Source organism: Penicillium concentricum (assembly GCF_028827145.1).
Source record: "Penicillium concentricum strain IBT 3081 chromosome Unknown utg000002l_segment0_segment0, whole genome shotgun sequence".
Taxonomy (NCBI): Eukaryota; Fungi; Ascomycota; class Eurotiomycetes; order Eurotiales; family Aspergillaceae; genus Penicillium; species Penicillium concentricum.
In genome coordinates this window covers 4,429,910-4,446,018 of record NW_026622755.1, presented here as the reverse complement: position 1 = coordinate 4,446,018, position 16,109 = coordinate 4,429,910, and the positions used below count along the sequence as shown (strand labels likewise).

The 16,109-nt window shown below is 46.2% G+C and overlaps 6 protein-coding genes across 6 annotated transcripts; 1 reads left to right on the top strand and 5 right to left on the bottom strand.

Annotated features, from left to right (window-relative positions):
• Window positions 1–305: 305 nt before the first annotated feature.
• On the bottom strand, window positions 306–1,322 carry N7517_005322 (60S ribosomal protein eL36; the record flags this gene model as incomplete). The annotated part of the gene is made up of 3 exons (XM_056723052.1): window positions 306–389; window positions 694–879; window positions 1,278–1,322. 3 exons carry the CDS (start codon window positions 1,320–1,322, stop codon window positions 306–308), a joined length of 315 nt encoding a protein of 104 aa, XP_056579302.1.
• A 379-nt stretch (window positions 1,323–1,701) lies between these two features.
• Window positions 1,702–5,059, bottom strand: N7517_005321 (MDM20/NAA25 family protein; the record flags this gene model as incomplete). The annotated part of the gene is made up of 8 exons (XM_056723051.1): window positions 1,702–2,454; window positions 2,505–2,617; window positions 2,677–3,445; window positions 3,498–3,774; window positions 3,848–4,113; window positions 4,297–4,473; window positions 4,555–4,830; window positions 4,877–5,059. 8 exons carry the CDS (start codon window positions 5,057–5,059, stop codon window positions 1,702–1,704), a joined length of 2,814 nt encoding a protein of 937 aa, XP_056579301.1.
• A 1,173-nt stretch (window positions 5,060–6,232) lies between these two features.
• On the bottom strand, window positions 6,233–7,002 carry N7517_005320 (uncharacterized protein; the record flags this gene model as incomplete). Its single annotated transcript, XM_056723050.1, has 4 exons — window positions 6,233–6,274; window positions 6,408–6,435; window positions 6,579–6,686; window positions 6,932–7,002. The coding sequence occupies 4 exons, from the start codon at window positions 7,000–7,002 to the stop codon at window positions 6,233–6,235; spliced, it is 249 nt and encodes an 82-aa protein (XP_056579300.1).
• Window positions 7,003–9,066: 2,064 nt separating this feature from the next.
• On the bottom strand, window positions 9,067–10,071 carry N7517_005319 (uncharacterized protein; the record flags this gene model as incomplete). Its single annotated transcript, XM_056723049.1, has 3 exons — window positions 9,067–9,598; window positions 9,647–9,758; window positions 9,813–10,071. 3 exons carry the CDS (start codon window positions 10,069–10,071, stop codon window positions 9,067–9,069), a joined length of 903 nt encoding a protein of 300 aa, XP_056579299.1.
• A 1,530-nt stretch (window positions 10,072–11,601) lies between these two features.
• N7517_005318 (uncharacterized protein) lies at window positions 11,602–12,720 on the top strand (the record flags this gene model as incomplete). The annotated part of the gene is made up of 5 exons (XM_056723048.1): window positions 11,602–11,879; window positions 11,929–12,020; window positions 12,078–12,389; window positions 12,437–12,519; window positions 12,574–12,720. The coding sequence occupies 5 exons, from the start codon at window positions 11,602–11,604 to the stop codon at window positions 12,718–12,720; spliced, it is 912 nt and encodes a 303-aa protein (XP_056579298.1).
• A 1,525-nt stretch (window positions 12,721–14,245) lies between these two features.
• On the bottom strand, window positions 14,246–15,590 carry N7517_005317 (uncharacterized protein; the record flags this gene model as incomplete). Its single annotated transcript, XM_056723047.1, is given in 4 exon segments — window positions 14,246–14,611; window positions 14,665–14,867; window positions 14,892–14,953; window positions 14,971–15,590. 4 exon segments carry the CDS (start codon window positions 15,588–15,590, stop codon window positions 14,246–14,248), a joined length of 1,251 nt encoding a protein of 416 aa, XP_056579297.1.
• Window positions 15,591–16,109: the final 519 nt, after the last annotated feature.

Below are 16,109 nucleotides of genomic sequence, written 5' to 3'. Positions count from 1 at the left end.
GCTGCCGACTCTGCAAACATATCGAGTCAGACCTCACCCTGCACATACTTGGACAACCGTACGCTTTTCCATCTACGTTGTAAACCTCCATTTAGAAAGTGGCTCAATTGCAAATATCACACGTGAAATGGTTGAATAAATGTTTTCATTATGGTTTCACTCCATACGACAGAGAAGGAATCCCATATTTGCCTTCCCCTTCATGCACGCCCAATGGCCACGAAACCCCCTTTCCGATCCGAGAATCACGCTTTTTTTGCGTCGAGTCGTTAAAACGAAAGAAAAACAGGAACGGGTCGGAAAATTTAGTGAGCAGCGGTGCGGCGAGACTCAGCAATAACCTTCTGCATGGACTCAACCTTGGCCTTGCCGCGGCCGAAAGTACCGAGCTGGAAATTATGTTAGTAAAAGTGTTCGACTCGATGGATTGACTGAGCGGGTTCTAATCATAGTGGAAATCGTTCGGTTTTGGTCATGAGCATCGGTCGCTGGTGAACAGAATAGTAATTGCATGGGCTTGTCCAAGTAGAGATTGAAATTAATCTTTCTCTGCAGGATTAACGTGCACATGCACGGCCCATACAGTACGGGTCCTATACACCAAGACCATAACCAAATGGACCCAAGTCCAACGTGATCCATATAACAGAGCCGACCAGACAAAATCGGAATAAGGATTGAGAGTAGACGTACGCGCTTCTTAGCGAGCTTGCGGGCACGCTTGTCCTGGGCGTTGCGCAGCAACTCAATGATGCGGCGCTCGTAGGGAGCGAGACCAACGACCTCCTGGGCGATTTCGCGGACGAAAGCGGTGCGACGGGAAGACTTGCCCTTGGTGCGCGAGATGCGGGTCTTGGGGGTGTTGAGGGCGGTGGTTTTCTATATCAGGACCCAGTCAGTATGTCTGTTTCGCGAAGTCACATATAGCGGCCGCAGGTCCAGTGTTCTCTTCTTTCGCGTTTCGTGTCTGTCTGTCGGGGTGGTTTATGGTGTGGTTGGATCAGGGTTGCGTGGATGGCGCGTGGTAGCTTCGGTGCCAATGTCGAATCCAAAAAAGAGTGTTCCCGTGACATCGAAATTTTCCCCAGCGAGTCTCTGATATTTTCCAATGGACGATTCCATCGCAATCCTCCTTGCCGTGATAATTCCCAGTGTTTCCGCGATAAACCTTGACCCGACAGGTCTTGAATAGACCAACAGACCGAACGAAGAGAAGAGACCTTGGGAGACCTTCAAACGACCGAAAAACATGGTGCAAAGAGACAGTAAGAACGTACCCGGCCCGCGTTAATGCCGACCACAATTCCGGAGCGTTCGGCCATCTCGACGGTTGTTGACTGAAGGGGTTGGCGGAGGTTGTCGAAGAGGAGGTGAGGGAGCCGTGTGAAAATCGCCTGGTCTTTTGCCTTGGAACCGCAAAATGGGGTCTTGGCGTTGGTGCGGTAGGCGAGTGACTAGGGCTAGGGCTGGATTAATTGGGACTAGCGTTTATTTCTGACACCTCAGGCATCCAGTTCAATATGTCTTGGCACACCACGTGATATGTGTTTGCCCTCTTTTTATCGTTCAACCTCACTACCTAAACAGCACCTGACTTGTTAAATCAACTGTCATGGATTTGATTTGGATTTGGTTCAATGTACTCTAACTATGTATTTCATACACACATGATTCATTCCTTACATTTCTCGATATTCAGCATCAAAGCCTGGCAGCCAGCACTCCATCAAGTGCCTCCTCCCAGCTCTCCCTCAGCTCTCCACAGAACAATTCGAGTGCAGATTCATCCATCACCTTTTCCATGACATCTTGAAGAGGCCTCTCGTATTCATCAGTTGCATCACCACGCTTGACCATGTCGATGAGTGTACTGAGAGTGGCTGATTCGGCAAGACTCTGTTTCAAACTTCGGGTGTTTGAACGGACGTCCTCGAAAACTTCACGGACAAGAATGTCCAGTCGCTTCACTTGTTCGGCGGGGAGTTTGGCGGTCTTCAGAGCCTTTCGAGAATCCAGCTCGAGCATATTCCATAGAGCCTTGAGGGTCTCCACGAGGGTCCAGATGGCATGGAAATACTCCCATGTCGGTGCACCTGGGGTACCTGGGGTAAACTCGATAGTCGTCCTCATGATGAGAGAGGACTTCTTGGGGTCCTCCAGGGCTAGATCCTTTCTCTTGGCCTTCAACCAATCCTCTACCTCGCCAAGAGCAGTCTCAACTTCGGTGGAGGTATGGGCCTTGGATCCAGCCATAAACACAGTCACTTTCAACAATTCTACGTGAATCTTGGTCGAATCCCTCTCTGCATTGGTATGATCATCATCAGTCTGGGAGAGCGACAATCCGCCGAGGTTGGGCAGCTCTAGCTTCAAGACGACTGGCTTCTGACTACCGATGCTCTCAAGTATACTGAAAAGTCGATCAGTCAGCCGGGCGGATGCCAGCCAGTTTTCCTATACTAATATTAGTCAGTGCCACGGTGTCATCAAGCAGACAATCTTACCCCAGGAATCGGGCCTGCGCGCAATCGGTGCTCAAATGGAGATTGGTCACAACGTTCCAGGTTCATAAAACCATCATACTTCCGCTGGTCTTGAACCGGTGATGTATCCTGGGCTATAGAATAATTGGTATTCAAGTACGTCAGGAGTATAGAGAGACTGAGGACTACTTACCAGTGTCTTCGTGGAGGGGCAGGTGTTTTCCTTTGCGGGTTCTTTGCATCCGACGCAAGTCCAGGGCCCACATTCTCCGGCAGATACTGTCCCTGATACGCTTTTGAAGCTCGATTGTATCGTCCAGGTTGACGTAGACCCCATCATCAAGTCCTTTTATCAAAGAGTTCTTGATAGTCAAGTTTGCAGCACGATAAAAGTCGAGAGCAGCGATAAATGCAACTTGTGGGTCAAAGTCCTTGTACTCTCCGCCCTCTATAGGAGGCGCAGCATGAGGGTGAATGGTGGCAAAGCGGGTGAAGAGGTTATGAGCAACACTTTCATACTGCATTTGCTTGACAGACAGTTTGCCAAACCACCTCAAAGCAATGGAGCCAGCACCGAGAAGAAGGTAAATGCGAATCAACATAAGAATGGCCTCGTAGTTATGGGGTGAATCGATTAGAAGACGTTCCAGGATCCCTGCGGCGCGGATCAGGGCAGTGTTGCTGAGTTTCTCAGATACCTGGCCAGCTGGGCTGGGCTGAAGAAGGGCCATTGCGGCAATGATGCAGAAATCGTCTGTGGGCCGACTTTCCATCGCAGAAGCAGTATCTTTTTGGCTTCCTTTCTTTGAGTCCTGGGTCTTCGCTAGAAGAGTGAAAGCATCGTAAAAGTAAAGGCAATTACGGACAAGAGTCTCAATGGTGGATTTCGATGCGTTGTTGTCGCCTGAAATCCGGTCGCAGTAGTGCATCTTGTACGCATTGATCAATGGAATGGCATCGTCCTGGAAAGTTGATTAGCTCGTATTAGCTGATTCTAGCTGGATTTTGTCTTACAGGTTTCCCTTCGACACTGTCCATGCAATGTTGAGATACTCGGTGGATCAAAGTATCATCACGGGTCTCCAAGACCCCTCGTAAGTCTTTGAAAGCATAGAGTTTGTGCTTGTGTTGGTCAAAGTATCTTTGGCACGCAACAACCAGATCGTCTTCTGTCCGCTCACCCCGTTTAAACCCGGTTAGGGCTATGTCCATGAGAGCGATGTGCGCATTGCGTGACTTTGGGCTGAACTCGATGAACTTCTCGATATGCTGTTGCGTGTCGGAGAGCAGCCTATGTACAATGCAGGTAATTATTCGTAAGTCGAGAGTTTAACGGTGTAGAGGTGGGATATTGGAGTGCATACCCAGGGTTTTTGTCAAGATGACGCACGGCTGCGATGAGCAAATTCCAGTATTTCCAATCATCACGCTCATGCAGAGTGTTGCGCTCTGCTTCGTTCTCGGACACGGCAAGCAGGCTTTTGGCGTAGGAGTGCCCTTCTTCCCAAAGTCCAGCAGCCCCTAAGCTCATGACTTTGGCCAACATGAAAGTCCTATCGTTATTAACAATCCGAGAGCTAAGACCAGCATTCTCGCTATTAAGAACCTGCACAATCTCTGTCCAACGATTCTGCGATTCGAAAATTCGAAGGACCAAGAGAAGTTCCTCGGCGGTTTGTATGGCTCTCGTAGGGCTTAGCAATTCGGTCTGTAGTAAGCCATTTCAATCATGTCCAGTCAGTCATTTATGTCCAAATCTTATGTCCAGTCTTCAGTTCCAATGACCATGTAGTCTTTAGGGAATGGCACATACCGGGTTAGAGGGAACCTCGGCTACTGCCTTTTGAGCAAAGCGATAGGCAAGTGTCCCAAACAACTTGCGGTCCATATCTGAGCTAGCTGCGTCATCTGAAACGCGATAACAAAGGAAAATAGCCCAGAAATAGTACTTTCGCTCCCGAGGAAAGTTCTTTTGAAGACTCATGGCAGCCTGTAATAAGATCGAAGTCACTAGTTAGCAACTTAGACCTTGATATCATGCCGGTATCGCATAGGCTTCTTCCCAACTCACTTTCTGCGCTGACTTCCAGTCACCAGCCTCATATCCGAATTTGAACCATCTCATCTGAAGGTCATGATCTTGTGGTTTTGCCTTAGCAGCTCGCTCCCATATGGCGCTCCGAAGCTCGGTATGGTCGTCCATGTTCCGCAGCGTACGGTGGAGTATGTCGAGAGAGTCCAAATCCGAGACCGGTGGATCGGCGTTGCACAGCACGAGGGTCTCTGCAATGCCTTTCTTTTTATGGGTTTCATCTGCGTGGTTGAAGAGGACATTCGCTTTCCAGGCCTATTTGCTTGCGATCTCACGTGTTAGTTGGTCCCAGACAGATGACCGCGTCGCAACGGTAGGAAATTCGAAACGAAGAATAATCACTCGCCTTCAAAAACTGCGTATTCTCGCCTTTTTTCATACGCTTCTCGATCAGCTGCAAGGCCTGCTTCATGTTCTGCGAGTCAATGGCATCTTGGATTTGGTTGTTGCGACGCAGAAACACCGCGTCATTGGTGGAGCTCATGGTGGAGGCGTTGTTCACGTTGATGGGGGGATTCTTCAATTGGCGTCTTTCGCAGAATTGTCTGGTTGCTGTGCCTAGCACAGCATGGGCTAAAAAGGGTCAATGATGCGAGTTGGAGTTGAATGATCGACTCCGGTCACTTTTTTATTTGGCGGGGAAGGAGACCAAAAGGAAGGCGGTCAACTGGTCCCCGCACCATTCTGCCGGCAAGAAACCAACATTCGAAGCACGTTGTACGCGTTGTATGCGCCATTGATGTACATTGTTCAGAAATAGATATAAGATGAATGACAAATTAAAAAGCAGTAGCTAACGGCTTCAATTGATGGTTTTATGGTCTTATGTACAGTATATATAATTCATGTCCCTGGTTATACGCAGAAAAGTCTTCTCTAAGATTTATGCTTTTCCCGCCTTTTTCTACCATCTATGTAGCTATAAAGCTGAGAAGGGGGAGAAAATATCAAACAAAAAGACATATAAAACAACTTCGAGAACTACTACCAAAAAGACATAAGGTCGAATAAGCAGTCTACTATTTTTGTTTCAATCAACATAAGAAGTCACATTCAAACCCATGAATAACCCATATCAAAAAGTTGAGATACGGTTGCTAGGGGACCTTCGACGCTACCTAATTCCAACCTCAGAAGGTTCACATACAGCCATGATATAGTTTTAGTTTTTATTTAGTATCTTCCATGTTTATGCATGAGGGTTGTATTCGACTGAACGTGAAGATCAGAAGCACTACACCCGGACAAGATAGATAAGACACCAAGGTTCGAAAATGTTATTATACAGACTTTAAATCGTTCAAAAGATAACCCGATACGCCATACAGAATTCAAGTCACAGGAAAACAACCCCGGACAGAGAAAGCCGCTTATCTCGCAGATCAGCACCGAACCATGACACGTTTTTGCCAAAAATGGAATGTTTTACCAGCCGAGCAAGATCACGATGCCCGGCAGCAGTTCAAATGTTTATCACGTAACGGTCCACATGAAAGAAGCTAGGAGCTTGACTTTGGTAAACTTCTGATGATTGGATTGATAGAAAGCACACCTTGTGCGTTGGCATGCAACAACTGCTTTGGGGATGTCAGGGATCTCGCAGCCAGGAAAGTTGTCGATCTCTTTGGTAAGAATGGTCCGGGGTGATTGAGATGGCTTATTGGGGCTTGGGCGTCAAGGAAACTTTCTTCTGGGTGAGCTGTGCCTTGTTAGCGACCGAATATACTCCGACAAGCATCGAATCAAAGTTAATGGATCTCGCGGACAGGATACAAGAGCTGCACAAGACAAGAGGTTGAGGCGATAACGACAAAGCTATACATTCAACTTACCCAGTTCTTTTTGCAATCACGATAAGCTCTAGATAAAGTAATCAGTCAGTAAGAAAGCTCAGGCATATGATAATCATGACAATATTGTAGAAGTTGGTCGAAAGCCAGGTAAATCGGATAGAGGGGAAGTCAAAACACTAGTCATATCACGTAAAGAAATTTTTGACATACTGGAAATAATCGTGACACATTTCGCGGTCGGAGGCATTCCGTCTCATACACTTGAGACTCCGATCCGCGAAGTCTTGGCATGGGTCGTAGTACTCGCTAGCATGTTTACTAAAATCGGATATTAGCTATCAGTATGGGTAAGAGCCAGGCATATTCTATTCAGTCCAATGAATACGCAGCCATCGGATTAGCCTGTGTTGATATGCGTGGCTCTCAAGACCCCATAGACCAGTAAACATGATATGATCCCGTGGACCGCGCCCGCGATCATAGACGACTTCAGAAACGCCTTACCACGTTTTGGAGATGGACAAAAGCAGACAGAGGTGGAAAGAAGAAACATTGAAACATACTGTGTGAACTTCTTCTCCGCTTTCTCCCACGCTTTGTCGTGAGAGTCTGCTGGGGCTGACTCGGATGCCATGGATGCAGTGAGTTATGTCTCCCGTGTTCGCAATAGATTGAGACAGGTAATCTAATCAAATAAGATAGAATGCCAAAGCGTTTCTTGAAAATCAGATTGGAGGTCTGGAGGTTGATTGGAGCAGAAGTTAGCGTTGGACACGGGAAGAATTGGAGATCCGCGCGGTCTTGGCGCGGAGATCTGCCCCAACCAGAGTCCCGAGGTCTGTATAGCACGTTTTTATGTACTGCTTTCCTATAATTCTAGAAGGAATTATCTACGTAGGTAAGTACATACAGCCCTTAGGTATGTCTAGTACGTAGAACCACTGGGATATGAAAGCCCAATTTCAGAGCGCAGCCTTCCAGTCTATCTATATATATCCATAGGCATTACCCACAGCTATAGATCAAAAGTTAGGATAGAGAAGTCGTTTACTCATTTTAAGATTTCCCCCCTTTTTCGGCGGTCTAGCTATAAAACCAAAAACAGCGAGAACATATGTATTAAAAGAAGCCCCAAAAGGAAATCTGAGGCCACCAAAGACATCAGACCGCGGCCTATTCTTGTTTGCTCCGAGACAATGCCATTAATACCAATATACCAAGTTAAACAGTGAGTATAATAAATGCTGCATAAGGACTCCATAAAAACATACACAAACTCAAGTAACAGCCCATATTGGAAGTCCAGACCGACACGCATATAGCATATGCAGTACTGAAAATTCGACGGGATTGGTCCAAGACCACGTGCCGCAGCCAAGGTCGTTATCCATTATTATTCCACTGACCCGTTTATTCTCCAAATACCCCACTATTCAGCCTTGACTACAGTATCAATCCCCGTGTTTGTGTAGGCTTCGACAGACATTTCATCACGTAGCGCAGCTGTGTTGAACTAATGTACTCGTTATAGAATGTGACGGGTAAGTACATACAGCCATTGGAGGTTTTGTTTGGGGATGGACAGCTCCCAATGACGCCACTCGGGTTGTCATGGGCTGTTTTCGCATTTCTTAAAAGTGGAAAAGGCCGCAATCCAATTTTAGGCGTCCGAGTGGGTTTTAAACTACCTATTGGACGGTCTTTATTCGCCCGTACAATAGTATTCCAGGCATACTTTCAATCACAGTATGAGGTCCCGAGGGGATAAGATACTTCCATACTTTAGAAAAGTCATACGCACCGGAAGCATTGATTCGGGCAAGAAAATAGACTTGGCGGGAGATTGCGTTAAAGGATCGGTTCGGAGGTCTTCAACCGAAACAGCGCGGAGAGACCAAAGATAGAAACACGGGCGTCAGCCGTCCTTCCAAGCTGCATCTATGGAAGAACTGCACCGAGGCCGCTATCAAACATGACACCCCTGGAGAGATAGTGCCGAAAGTCTCCGTGATAAGCAGCTGCGTTGAAACGTCTACCCTACTAGGGTAGTCTATACCCAAAACGAGTCAAAATTTCCACTCAATAGCATACCGGAACATCAATGATAGTATGATATCAGTCTTCTCCTAGGTGGCGTTTCATATCTAATAAAAGCCAATGAGAATCTAGTCCCCGGTTGAATACCCCGTCTCCAAACCGAATATGGGAACAAATTCCATAGAAATCGATAACTTTTGTAAACGGCGGACTTGTGAGTTACTGTATCCGGTCAGTTTTGCCTCTTTGGATTTAGCGCCCCCAATACACTGTCGTGTAACCTAGGTCTCCCTCTGCTAGTGCGCATTTTCGTCTACGTACTGTAAGGGTCTCACGTATCCGTAGAGGTGGATAGTGTCTTGATATGAAGAATCAATATCAAGAACCACTATAGTTGACTCTAGATACAGGACGTAGCGTGAGGAAGCAAAAGGAACAGGCTTCCTCGCGTTCAGGGGAAACCATATGCACCATGTGGGTTCCGCAGATCATTTCTCCAAAAATCCTGTATGCTTCATGTATATCCCTGACAGCGATCCGCAGGAAGCAAAATGCCATATAGCGGGTGCCCTTTTACTACACAAGACAGAGCCTAGACGTGGCTGGGCCCCAAAGGCCTTCGATTTTCGTTTAAAGACGCAACTTGAGACCGGTATACAATTCATGCCAATTCATGCACATGAGTCAGAGTGTTCGAAGGAAGCTCCGAGCGATCTCCCCTACTACCAAGCTCAAATGGCTCGGAATTCTCTTTAGTCGCGAGCTCTGAGAGTGCTCCACGACCTCGTGGAGAATCACATATCTCTGCATGACGTTCCTCTTTGGCCGTTTTGTGTCGTTTGAGGAAATAGGAAAAGATCGCTACTCCTATCGCAATGGCCGCCATCGGGATCCCGATCCCAATGCCGATCTTGGCTCCTTCTGATAAGCCACCACTTCTATTATTGTTAGGTGAGTTTGATCCTGTCGCACCGGTTGCGGTTGATGTTTGTGTTGACAAGGGTGTTGTTGATGCGCTTGTTGTTTTGGGGAGATCGGACTTTTCCCAGATGAGTGGGATTCCGTCCGCATAAACAGTGATTGGTGTTGCCAGGGTAGATGTGACCACTACACCGGACGTTTCAATTGTGATGGTGTCTTTTTCTGATAAAACTTCCCTACATTGATGGCCCGTCGCGTAAAAGCTCATGCTCCTACATAGTGTCAGCATTGCTCGGTCCCATAGAGAAGAGAAAACCTACGACGGACAGCAAATAGCACCACTTGTGCTGCCGGTCACATGTAAACCATTCCATGATGAACCCAATTCGCCTGCAGTAGTCCATCCAGTCGGACAGTAAAGACCTGGGGAGTCTACGAAGCATAATATAAGTAAACTTTTACGGAAAGATTTAGATGCTTTCTTACACCAGTATGTACCCCAGTATGTCGGGGAAGCCAGTAGAGTGCCAGGCATGGTGCCTGTGGGTAAGCATGAGTAACCCGCCTCAAACCCAAACCAGTTCCCGTAGAATGTGGCGGTCGTAGGCGTGCCCCCCACATAAAAAGAATTAATGGACAAGGTCTGGAGGCATGTTGTCGGCGGGGTGAAAGTGGTTGTCAGCGGTCCCCGGTTGAAATAGCTTGTTATATTAGGGCTGGCGGAGAAGGCCATCGCCATCGCCATCGTGAAGATGACTGTGCCTCTTCAGAGGGGGTATTGACAATTATGATGTTTGTGGAGAAAAAGGATAGAGAAAAAGGATGGAGAAAAAGGATGACATTTAACCCCTTTTTGATTTCTTCGTCGCGTCTGGCTAGCCGCCGAGGAAGTCCGGATATCTTCCAAAATGAGTCAAAGCTCCTCGCACAGACCCTTTATAATATTTGTTTTTTTTTTTAAAAAAAATTATATTATAACTAGAAGGGTCTTGGCCTATCTTGCTTGTTACTTATCGAAAAAGTACTTTGGCTATCATAAGAAACATAAGGTTCTTATAATCGGTCCACACTATTATAGTATATCTTTGTTACGCACTACCTACTAGTCACGTTTAGGTTAGAAGGGTTCCGGGTTATACTTGCTGTTACGGAACTACCCGTCCGCAATCGATGGTGCCCCGCCGGGTACACAGATGGGTTACCGAGAGCCAACCAATACACTGGAGTGCGCCAAAAGCCGCAATTGTGGGCAAACCTTGCCCCCAGAAACCAAACCACAAACCATCGCGATTCTCCAATGGGCCCCCAACAAAAACAATTTATTGCATAAAATTGTAGAATTATACGTAAAACTTTAGAAAATAACCATATAAAGGGTCTTAAAAATAAATATTAACCAGTAAGGTGTTATACACGTGATTTAGCGTTTTAAATATATCCCACTTTAAAAACCATTGGGGCCCCAAGAACCATTGCGGTTTGAACCTCGAAAACCAAACCATTTGCGGTTTTGCGGTCCTTGGCGCACTCTATTCTAGTGTTGGTGTTTATCACCTGAGCCGACTGAACGAGCACACGTGCTATAGTGAAAAGCTATGATAAATGAGTAAGGTTAGAATCTTGAAACACGGGCAACAAGGTTGTTAAGGTCGGCTTGGGGAGTGGGGGTTGGGGATGAGGAGAGAACTAGGAGAACATGAGATAGGGAGGAGAAGAGGCATCTTATAGGCGCCCGGCCAGGCAAGACGAAAAGCGAGGCCTCCTAGGCGGGACTGTAAAAGGGAGCCATTTTTGGCGTCGTTTTGGTGGTAGGTGGAATCTAAGGGAATGACTGTTGAACGGGCGCCAAACATCTCGGCCGGAAGATGTTTCCTGAATAGGGCCAGTCATTTTGTAAGGAGATTGAACTCTGAGATTAACACAGAACTGTACACGATCTGAAAGAGCCCAAGAAATCAAACTTCTATCCTGTCATTCTCAATATAATATCTGAGAGTGCAGCAGAGATTCATTGTACAATAGTCAAAAGGCTTATCAATGTCCATGATAATGGTTAACCTTGACCTTGAAACTCGCGCGAGTTCTGACCCGTGGACGCGAGTTTTGCTTATCTGAGCATCCACTCCGAGGGACTATACAATTGGTTTTAAATAAAGAAGACAAAACATACGAATGTGCTCTTAAAAGTGGTTTTACCCAAGGTAAATACTTCGAATTCATTATTTCCAATATTAGCACTCGATTTTGCGTCTAGTTTTGCACCATGCCTCATCCAATGGCCAAACAAATCACCGTGGATGATTCCAAAGTTCATGGAGACTGGCGTGATGAATTGTTCCAAAATGGATACGTTTTGGTGAAAAACGCGATCTCGCCAGCGCGATGTGAATACTACATCGACAAGATGTTTCAGTGGTTGGAAAGTTTCCCATTCGGGTTTGACAGGAACGATCAATCAACCTGGACCGAAGAACATTTACTCACATACATCAAGGGGGGAATGTATCATGGATATCGTATCCAGCATGAGAAGTTCATATGGGAGGCCACAACGTAAGTCTTTAATCCCATATTTCGCGACACACATCTAAGAATCTTACAGGGAGGACGGAGTAATCGAAGCCTTCGCAAAACTGTGGGGAACAGACAAGCTTCTGGTCTCTTTTGATGGAATGAACTTCACACTTCCATCTGGTACTACTCTGGCCCAAACGAAGCCTTTGCCACATATTGATTAGAGCCCACTGCGAGAGGGCATGCAGTGTATCCAGGGTATTCTCAACTTTCCACCAAATGGTCCCCAAGATGGGGGTCTTCTCGTCATGGAGGGATCTAAAAGGCTTTTGCCCGAGTTTTTCAAGACTCACTCGGGTACAATTGGTTGCCCAACATGGGGACCTAGCGACTGGTTTGGCTTTGACGAGAGTGAGGTGAAGTGGTTTGAGGAAAGGGGTTGTGAGATTCATAAGGTGACTGCCGAACCCGGAGATCTTATTCTCTGGGATTCTCGCACTATGCATTTTAATTGCGTTCCGTCAACTCAGAATCTACGTGCCATTATTTGTAGGTATTCTTCCCCTATCCAGGTGGTCTATGTAACTGTGCCATAGATGCGTGCTATACACCAGCTTCCTTTGCGACGCCTGATGTCTTGCAGCAAAAGGGCGAAAATTTCGACCAGCGAATTGGAACGGTAATTATCCTGTCTCTTCTATATACAAGAGTAGTTTACTAACTTCTTGGATAGACACATTGGCCCCGTGACAATTTATCCACTGAAACTAGTCACGCAAACCACCCAGAAGAAGACAAAGGGGACTTGACAAAACATCTTTATGAGGAGCCTATTGAGACGGACCTGGCATTGAAGCTGGCAGGGAAAATTCCTTACTAAATGTTCGATTTTCAATCATTTGCTCTCCCATATTACATAGCCACGGATTTAGTTAGATTTATGCTTCCTATCCCTTTCAATCAGTCAAGTACTCTGACGTAGGATCCCAATATCCTGCTCAATCACTCGACTGGGCCTCTTATGTCACAGGTCTCTTTCATCCGCGAGAGGGTTTATTTTGTATCATTCTCGAAGAACGACTCTCATAGAAGAAAAGAGAATGAAGAAAAGTGAGATAATGACAGAGAGTTTTCACTAAAGTAATATGGCGTACAGGCGCAAGAGACCTCGACCCTGAATTTGTTGTGCAACTCGCCGACAATTCGTGCTGTCACAAAAGGACTTTGGCGCGTAGAAAGTTTGGAGTACGGTAGTTTTGGTGATTCAAATCTCCCGAGGGCCCATTTCTTCAATCGGGCTCACAAATCCCAAGTCGAATTTTTCTGACAATTTTAGCCAAAGCATTTATCTTGGCGAAAAATCATGTTCCTTACAATCGCAGGAGGTTATCAAGACCACTAAGATCCAGCGGAGCCTCGAGTCATAGATAATCCTTGGAAGACCTGCATTTTTCTGCTGGGGTTGGTTTTCCACATATCCTCAATGACGGCCAGAAAAAGTCAAAGGGCGCCCAATGCTTGCTCTAGCTGTGCTAGGAGTCGGGTGAGGTGCGACAAGCAGGTCCCATGTAGAACTTGTCTTGCAAGAGGCCTTGAAAGTACATTTGCAAGAGAAGTTGTCAATGTCAAAGGCCGAGTGACCAGGTACATCAAACAATATGGTATATAAACTAGTGCTAAATCGAGGGAGTGCAAAGCAGAAAGAGCCAGTTCCATCGTATTTTGAACTCCAACAAGAAAACAACCGACTGAAATCCGAGCTATTCAAATCAACCCTATTTAGATAGCGGAGGTTGACTGCTTCTACATACCCTAGACAGGAAAGCTCTGTTGAAATACTCGAAAACCAGACGAATTTACAACATGGCAACAATGCTTATCATCAGAAGGTGTGGAATCGAACAGACATCTGGATGCCAAGCAAAGAATGCAGTGATGTTTTATTGCATCACGGCTTAATATGGACTTCCTGGATGCATTTTGCAGTTCATCTGCAAACATTTGAGCTGGAGCATGAGTCTGCTTGGATGAGCGGGATTTTCCTTGATGGCAATACTCTCTGGTTTGCTGTCTATTTTAGCTTCATAGCAGTAAGAAATATTCCCTGTTGTTTTAAGCAAGGGACCTGATCGATCAAAGATGAGCCTTATGTTTATGGACGAGGATGAAGCTAGAAGAGCGGAACTACCTCTAGGCTTGACTCCCTATCTTTTATCAGAATAGAAAGAGTGCATTTAACTAGAAAAGCAAGAATAGGGAGAAGGAAAGAAGGAGGGGATCCCGGAGCTTAAATAGTAAGCACTAGCAAACCCCTTTCCCGATTAGTAGCCATCTTGGTCTCGAATGTATTCACACTAGCTATGTCCATTCTTGCTCTTGAAGACCATTTCCACTCCACAAACATTTCAGAGCCGCTTCATACTTTCGATCAACGCACCATAGTCGTCAGGGTGGGTATCTAGGATATCCATCCCAAGAATCATACCTGCCTGTAGATTTCGAGACTCATTGGCTGAACCCTCAAAGGTCTTGTTCGTAACAAACTCATCAGGGATCTCACATCCCGATATACACCGAGCAAGGGTCTTGAGGGTGGACTTGTTCAAATATTCACCACCGGACGGCCAGAATCTTCGAGCCTCCACCTTTTCAGTTGTATCGCCGAGATTCAGTCGCTTCGCGTGGAGGTAGGAGATCAGAAAACGGAAATAGAGGTATCTTCGGCGAGGGCGATTCTCAGAAAGGAAACTTAAAATGCGGTCATCGAGGTGCTACATAACTTTTAGCCTATACTCTTCTATTTTAAGCCTAGGAATAGACTGACCTTGACCTTCATTATTTCCCCGGACTCCCTCTTGTAGACAAAGTTCTCATTCTTAGACTCATCTAAGACAACACATCTCCACGTGGTTGGCTCAGTTATCGAGCCAGGAATTGGAACGATGGCAATCACCCCTTGGTCGAGTAGGGATTCAATGAGATTGTATAATAATAATGCTATAGGAATTTTCGTGAGATCCTTCTCTTCTTAAACGAAAAGGTTATTCTTACCATTGCGTGGATCAGAGAGCACACTATCCTGAACTCCGAAAATATGGGACACTTCTGGTTGGCTCAAGGACTTAGGTACTAGAAGAGCTGCTTTGACTGAAGGGGCAGGTAGGAATATCCAAGAACGTGACAGAAAGATGTCTCTCCCGCGCACTCGGTCGTTAAGCCGTAGTATTGATTAACTTCTTTCTTGAATTTTTTCTGGTCGAAGGCGTGTTTCCGAATCTTCGCAGCCGCACCCATAACACGTGGGATAATCGTATCCACGTATGCTCTCTCGACAAGTCCATCGTCTGAGGGTCCGGTGATCTTTCTACATTTGACCTCCACTTCTAAGTCTTCCTCGATCAATGTCTGTTGGCGCTTGAGCACATCGAGAGTCTGCGACGTTGCTCGGAATCTTCTTAGGACAGGACCGATCTCTGTCTGGAAAGCATCACTGCTGAGTAGCCGTAAAGACGAAACCGCATCAAGGCCTTGTTTGATGCAACTGATGTACTCCTTCTCGTCTTCGAGTGTAGCGATCTTGGCGTCAAGGAAGTCCGATGTGGTCGACTGTAGTGAGTCCTGCGAAACCTGAGAGAGTTTTGATGAATTGCTGACCGATCTCTCTTGATGGTCACACAAAGCCTGACGGCGGTTTGCTGGCATCAGAGAAGAAATTCTCTCCGGAACTGGGAAAGGGATCCTATCTGGCATCTTGAATGATGATGAAACAAATAGTGTCTAAAGAGGATTTTAATGAAAGCAAAGACAGAAAGAAGAAGATGCGTGGGTAAAAAGAAAGGAGACTTTATGTTCGTTATGATCCGAAACAGGTAAGTCTCATGCTCACTTCCTATTGTTTCCATGAAAACCTTCGTTGCCTTCCGACGCTCTATTAGGCATCGCACCTTTTCGGGTATTGTCTTCACCTAATCAATCAATCAAAGTTCAATTAACCTGTTGCAGTCTAACTAGTTGCTGTATGACTATACAGGCGCTTCTCCAGCCGAAGTAAGAACTCGAGACCTAACGCCGAGCGGGATTGCTCCCGGAGTGTACTGATGGCGATTTAAAGAGTGTGGAATCAGCCTATTCCTATAACCCGTGTAACGGCCCCTTCCTCATGATTATGTGATTTCTTGCCTGAGGCAACCAAAACATCTGCCCTCTCACTTAAAGAATCTGGATCATATCATTGCACTTCCATGTGCCTTTCTCTCAATCTCAGACCGT